The sequence below is a fragment of the Aulostomus chinensis genome, chromosome 10, assembly GCF_037954235.1.
Source record: "Aulostomus chinensis isolate RoL2024-O1b breed Wild chromosome 10, RoL_Achi_v1.0, whole genome shotgun sequence".
Taxonomy (NCBI): domain Eukaryota; kingdom Metazoa; phylum Chordata; class Actinopteri; order Syngnathiformes; family Aulostomidae; genus Aulostomus; species Aulostomus chinensis.
In genome coordinates, this window is record NC_141329.1 from 7,051,944 (window position 1) to 7,059,579 (window position 7,636).

General features: G+C 40.5%; 1 protein-coding gene across 1 annotated transcript in view; it reads left to right on the forward strand.

Annotated features, from left to right (window-relative positions):
• ccdc92ba (coiled-coil domain containing 92Ba) overlaps positions 1-7,636 on the forward strand; it is a 13,509-nt gene extending 5,873 nt beyond the window's left edge. Inside the window, exon 4 of the mRNA XM_086215825.1 lies at positions 1,815-7,636. Coding sequence (XP_086071951.1) covers positions 1,815-2,527 — 713 coding nt within the window. The 3' untranslated portion in view covers positions 2,528-7,636. The remainder of the gene's footprint in view (positions 1-1,814) is intronic.

The following is a 7,636-nucleotide window of genomic DNA, read 5'->3' on the forward strand; positions in this document are numbered from 1 at the left end:
CTATTAGACCCCATCTTCTTTTCCAGGACAGGTTGTCTGCCCATCCATCAAAAAAAAACTGCTCTCCTTCCACCCTGACAAATTGATCCGTCCTCTTTTTCTTTTCCTGCTTCATCTTCCCCCATGGTCCCACAGGGGGTGTCTGTTTACAGTTGGCTGAAGAGGAGAGAGATAGGAAAAGAGGGAGGAAGATGTGGAAGGAGAGAGGTTGTAAGGAGAGTTAAGGAGGGGAGTGATTAAGGGAAAAGGCGAGGCAGCAGATATGGTGGAGGGATATTAGGACCACATTAGATATCTATAACATAAACTGGGTGTGGTTATAAGCCACAGAAAACCTGAGGTGGCTCTTTAAAGATCTATACTGGAATTGAAAGAGACACAGAGAGGATCTTGAAAAAAGAGGCTTTAAATATAGACACGTATAGCCAGTGTTAATAGAGAAAATGAGAGCAACTGGAAAAAGGAGATCCCGGCGGAGCTCTAAGGTGCATATCCAGAGCTTTTGTCAGTGTGTTAAACCCTGTTACATTTAAGCCTAATATGGATTTCAAGCTTCATCGTTTCACCTCCAGCAATCACCAAACCTCCCAAGCGCCACCCTCGGGATTCTCCTTCCCAGCAAACCTGACCTATTTCTGGTCTTGAGGCGTCAGCCTCAGAAGATGTAATCTGCTTCTCCTATGGCAAGCTCCAGCTCAGCCAGCCCTAGGCCCAGCTCTGACTCAGGGCATTTCATCTGCACTTTCCTCTCCTCTGGGGAGTTTTACTGGAAGGAAAGAGCACCAATGTTGTCTACGGAAGCAGAATGAACAATAAAAAAATAGCATACTGCAGTCACACTGGCCCTGGACACAGGTTCCAGTTCATGTGCATAGCTGCAAGTTGTTTGTCTGTTTTATCTCCTGGGAACAATGTGTAACTGAAAATGTGCCTGATGCCTATTTTGATTTGTGAATGAATGAAATTGCATTGCATATATATATGATTAGTGTGTAAGAGAGACACGGTTCATATTTACGATCAAGGTGCTGCAGCATAACTGGCGGGAGCTTTCCACGTAATTTTTTCATGACTGTCTTTTGTATTGAAATGTTGTTTAAGGATGTCTGAACGTGCAGCAAAAATTATAGAACATTAGCAAAAATTATAGAACATTGACCGGGCAAAAGAAAAACTGAAGTTCTAAAATAAACAAGGAATCTCTTCAGGGGAAAGTGTTAATTTTTCACAACTTTCTCCACTCACACAGGTGAAGCAAGCAGATCTGAAACAACATGATAATTAGATACCAAAATAAAACAGGAAAACCTTCAGTGCTGAATCGAAGCAAAAACATGACTTAAGTGCAAGCTAAGTGAGATAAGATTATCAGTTTGAAAACTGAAGTTCCCATGATGCTTCAGGGATATAAAATGATGCATTTTGTCACAATACAGTCAGTGTATCTTGAACTGTTCTTATATTTGTTTGCATATTTGAAAATGGGTGTTAGCCAATGATTGAACTGCATTAGCAGGCATATATCAACATGGATACAACTATCGCTGATGACTGATAGGAACACAAGCTCCAGGGAGTGTCATTTTTCTGTGGTTTTTAAGTGGATTGACATCTGTAGGTCTGTGGGATTTCAGTTATTTCTCAATGGACTGTGGTACTGATGCAATTATGGTTCACTTTTCTCCCTCTAAATATAATTATTTAGATGTGGACTGTTTGAGATACAGATACACATTTCTATTACAATTACAGATATTTTTCACTTTTCATTCACACTCAACACTGTCTGCTTCTCTGTTCTTTCAATGTGACAGAATTGCAGGAGGAAGAGGAGCTCCTGGAGATCCGCTGCCATGATGTGGAGGAGCGTCTGGCCGAGCAGGAGTGCACCTTAGGAGATCTTCGGAAGGAGCTCAGTCACAAGGGGGCCTTGGTGGGTGCCCTCAGAGCTAATCTCAAGGAAAAGGAGCGCCACTTCCTGGAAGAGCTCAAACGCCGCAGCCATTGCTCCACCATCCTCAATACGGAGCTGCAGAAACAAACCGAGGCAGCGGCATATCTCTCCTTTCAGCTGCATGCTGCCAGGCAGAAACTGCACCACCAGCGGATGCAGCAGAGGCAGGGACTCTTCGCCAACAGTCAAGGTGGCCAGTATGGCACAGAGCAGAACTCACTCTCTTCACAGATGCCATCAGGCGCTTCCCCTTCTTCACCGGTGGTTAAACCTAAGCGTAAGAGCACCAGAGTGTCCTCCAGAGTGGAGCGTGCCAGAGAATGTGTGCCGATAGAGAAAGTGATGGGCCCTGCAGAGCCCACAGCCATGCCGGACCCAGCGCTCTTCCTCCATCCCTGGAGGCACAGAGCTCGCTCCAGGCTGACTCCAGCACAAAGGCAGCCTCCACTTGGTCTCGAAAAGCAGGAGGAGGAGGAGGGAGGTGAGGAAGGGTCAGTGGAGCCCCAAGAAGGAGCTGCCAGGCTGGTTTCTTCAACTGCAGCACCCCCTGCTGCCAAGACAAAGGCAGATTAGCTACGACTGTGACCTGTGTTTTGAACTGCACCGTACGACTCTCTTCTGTCAGACCATTCATATTGTTGTTCTGCACCTTGACTGAGTTGATACTGGAGCTGGTTTTAGCTATTGAATTATATTACACTTACCATAGGCACTTTTTTTATGATGGACTTTGATATAACCTTAAATAACTTGCAAACAAACGTGTCACTTTAAGTCAGTCTTATATTGAATTAGAATGATCTGTTTACACTGGTGTCACATGCTCTGTGTACTGTGAGGCCTTATTTGAAAGCGTTCGACTATGGTAGCCAGTTTAGGAGTTTAAGAGGCCTGCGAGCCCAGCCAACTGTGACCTTGTACGGTAAACCATAAATCACGCCATGTGGCCAAACGTTTGTGTGGCTGAGACACAGCTGAAAATGTCTGTGGAGCTTGGGGGGGGGGGGGGGATCTCTGTGAGTCCTAAATGGACCAACAACAGATTAGAAATGATCCTTTGAAATTCGCGCAAAAAATCCTTGACTGCTGCATTTCATTCTCTTTATTTCTGTATTACCCACCTTCCACACCTAATTTAATTCAAATCAAAAACACACAGTAAAACTTGAAAGTACTCAGGCAGCATTTACCTCCACCAGGGAGGTAACACTGATATAGAATATGAAAACAGTTTCATCAAAATCTTTAGATGGATTTTCTTCCCATCAGACAACAATTAGTCTTCCGGATCACTGATCCAGAGCAGAGATCCCAGCTAAATAATTATCTCTAATATTAAAATCCATCACTTCAAAATGTACTTAAATTTTTTTGGGGCGCTATCAACCTTTACATTGAAGCAATGTCTGGATTACAGATTCGGAATATTAAGATTATTTCAGGAAGCTGATACTGTCTTTCCTCCAACCATTTCATATGAATTCAAGAATTTTGAACAAATTTTGTATGGCACGTGCAGTAAATTACCACTTAAAGCTCTCTCCTGCCAGTAACCCAGAACAATCTTTGGGATCCAGGACCTACAGTCTTTCTGTCAGATTTCATTAAAATACATCTGTTATTTTTTTTTGACATATCCTACTAACAAACAAACACACAGCAGTGGTCACATTACCTCCTTGGTGGAGGTAAAAGAAGCCTGTTAGATAAGAACCTTTTCAACATAGTTCAGGTGTAAGTTTTCCCTGATGTGACCAATAATTTGACCTCAGTTTGAACATCAAACTGTTGTTGCTGATGCTTGCAAATCCCTAAAATAATGAAGAGACTAAGCGCTTCAACACACAAAAATTATAAACCAAACAATCGCTTCACTTCCCTTAGCTTGCAGCTAAATAATGTTTCGAATGGCTCTAAAATCTGAAACTGATGGGCTTTGAGTCTTTGAGGCAATACATTAGATCCTCATGCTATCTAATAATTAATTATTAATATAATTATTACCAGTCAATAAAGTTGATTCATTAATGCCCATAGCTCCCTTGTAATACGTCAGAGGTCATACCACACCTGAAGATTCTAAGAACCCGTCAGCATCAAACACACTCAAATTCAAAAAGCCGCCTCTTATTATTCAGCAAACTTTTTTTTAATTGTTATTTCATTGCGAGCGGCAACCATATCTGTTGTTAAATGGAAATACCAAAACATTTTCTCTTGTTTTGCAGTCTTTCTTCTTTACTAATGCAGCATTAGTGACAATATCCACATGTGAACAACAGTCTCATACACACATGTGCACTGTGTTCCTCTGTGCTGACTGCTTTGTATAAACACATGTTCAAGTTATAATCAGCTCTGACTTGTTGGGCCACGTGTGTCACTTAGGTGTGGTATGTGTACTAAACACACCACAAGAGACTTTGGCGTGTTTGCGCTTGAGGGTGTTCTTTGGGGGTTTATTTCCATCTCAGGAAAAATGGACAAACAAGAACATGACTCTAGGGTTAGTCAGGGCTTTTTTTTAAAGGGATGATCTACTTGTAACGTATTTCTTTTCCACTCTAAACAACTTCTCAAAGTAGCTGTGTGAAAATGTGCACACAGACAATGACTGTATTTGATAGTAAGCGCAGCAGTCAGTCCTCTTGTATTTGTAGGCAAAATAGAAGGACTTGGTGGCCCCTAGTGGATCAAGAGACAAACTACATCCTTAAACATAACTCAAATAATTGACTGTATTTTAATCTAGGACACAGTGTTCTTATTATTCTGCTGATTGGGAATTCAGTGATAATAGAGGTGCAGGAGAAGCAAATGAACGCAGTCATTTTGTTTCAGAAACATTTTACCTGAAACATGGAGGATTAGTGTGATAAAGGTTTACTGTGTATAACATCAGTACTTTTATTTCCAAATCAGTCCGAAATTGAGCTGTGCTACGTCAGAGAACCAGGAGCTGCAGTCATTGTCTTTGAAATGAGCCTGATTTCTATCTTCCAGTTAGAAGTTAGGCATCATGTTTTAGCGGTATATCTTCAGTGAAGCAATATATTCATATATTTATATATAACTCGTGAGTCATGACAGCTGTTTGAAAAATAGATTTGTTTAACTTTGTATTTTGTAACGTTTGAGCTCTGTATGTTTTTTGCTTAATATTTTTATGACAGATTAATTTTTGCAAGGTTCTGATGATTGCCCCAGGATCTTTATTAAGTGTGTTAAATTTTATCGGCTGCAGGCACGTACGGACTGATGATACGGTGCAGGTGTTGCAGCATTAAGCATATGGGCATATTGTTTTGCCGCATAAGACTCTGGACGAATTGTCTTCTTCCTTTTTTTTTTTTTTTAGCAAAATCCAAATGTGAGGAGGGTTTTCATTCACCTCTCAGCTGGTAAGCCATTAGCATGACTGTGTGCACTATCCCTCCTTTATGAGACAGCAGAGGACAAAGGCACTGCTACTCTTTGTACTTGCTGAGATCAGTTCTGCTCTCCAACTGGAATCCTGAATTTAGACTGTTAGACTTCATCAGACAAACTTGCAGGTAGAATATACTCGTCATCCAGTCAGTTCAACAGCACGTTGTAGCGCAGCGTCATCATTTACGTGTGTACTTTGATATCATCTCACCCAATCATCAGAACACTGGTTGGCTGTGTGCATCTGTGATAGACTGACAGTAATGAGCCAAAGAGGCCCACCACTGACGTGACGAACGGTGAGATGCCTTAAAGAAGATCTCTTTTCATTCATATTTCAGCAAAACAGAGTAAATCCTCTCAAGGATCTGATTTTTCTACATATCTTACATCACTCAACCATAGCAAGAAATTAATAGGCATGACACACAATTGTTCTTACACACTATAGACCTACTTTTAATTGTTTTTTAATTCTTTGCAATTTTGCATGATCGCCAGTTACAAGAGGTTCATGATGATAAATGTCAAAAATAAGCTTTGCTTCCTGCTGGCAAGACTAAAGAGTTAAAAGGGTCCTAAAGCGTGTAGGAACAAATTAACGTGTAAGAAATTTTTTTTGAAGGTGGTCCAGAGTGCCCATGCCCAGAAAGAATGTCTTCCATCTTGCTAAACTATTCCATTAATCATGTGTCTCCAGTCCAGGTCTCATCCTTCTGGTCAGTCCAGTTTCAGGTCCCACATATATATTTTGCATCTCATTGAACCATCAGCTGGCTATTTGTGACGCCATACATCAAATTGTCTCATATGTTTGTTTGTTTTTTGTTTTGTTTTTTAGCAATAATGTTGTGTGGTGGCCACTTGAGAGGCGCAGGGATGTTGCTTGTAGTGTTTCGATCCTTGGATGAGCAGAAGGTTTTGACTGATTACCGCATAAACTGTGTTAGCTTCCTGTAATTATATACTGTAATAACGTAATTGGAATAAAATAATTGACCGTCTCATCTGCTGAGTGATTGTTACTGCTGCTGAAATGTTTCCCGGAGAATATTAGATTTTTGCAGGTTATTAAAAGGTTCTTTAATTATCCGGATCATTTTTGTTCAAGTGCATTTGTGCAGAATTATCATAGAACCAATTTAAACCAAGATAGATGCCGCAAAAGTATACAGAAAGGAAGATCAGGTGATGCTTCACATCAGCTGTTGAGGTCGAAACCCTCTAAGTTCTGTTGCTCTGCCCCTCGCCTCTGGAACTCCCTCCCTCCTGACATCAGAAACATTGACTCCATTGACACCTTCAAAAATCATCTCAAAACTCACCTTTTTAGACAGGCATATGGCTGAATGCCCTCTCCTGTGCTCTCCTAGGGACTTCTGTTGTTGTTCTTTTAAATCGTGCATGTTTTATTTCATTTATTTATCTATTTTAAACTGTTGTACGGCGACCTTGAGTGCCTTGAAAGGCGCCTTATTCATAAAATGTATTATTATTATTATTATTGATGAATTGATTTGGACATTTAATTAATTTCAGCCTGTTTTTATTTTATTAGTATGACCCTACTGAACTGTTCAGACAGTACCTTTTCACTTAAGAAAAATGTGGAACACTACATCGACTGTAACAAGAATTTTTTCTCCTATATTTCTGTTTAAGTAAATATTGTGAATACTATTGCCACCTCTGTTAATTGTAAAAACATATAAGTGATAGATCTTTATACAAATCACATAAATCAACAGCGGACACATCAAGTGTGTAGCTCAGCATTGACGTACCGTGGGTAAAGTAACACTCAAGAAAAAAAGTTGGCAAGTGTGGGAAGAAAGCTGTTGACGTTTTACTTGGAGTTTTGAAAATGTTTGGAGATGCTTGCCCCGTTTACAGGACTATGAAACTCTTTTCCATCACCATTGAAGATTGACAAACACAAATGTATGTTCTTCTTAAAGGAAAGCGTTTGATGAAATGACCTTCTAGCAGGTAGCTTATAGTTTTAGCTCTATGCTGTAGAGTGCAGGAGCCCCTGATCCTTCAGCTCCATCATAGTGTCACAGCCATACTCTGGTGCATGCTTCAGGTATCAATTATACTTGTCCTTGATTTGTTTGGCTACTGTTTGTGTCACATAGAAATGGACAGGAGATGTTTGGAGATAAAGAGTCGAACTGTGAAATGTAATCAATGACAACTTGATGAAATGTTTGTATTTCTTTGATTGAATCCAATTTATTTCCCATTTCACCA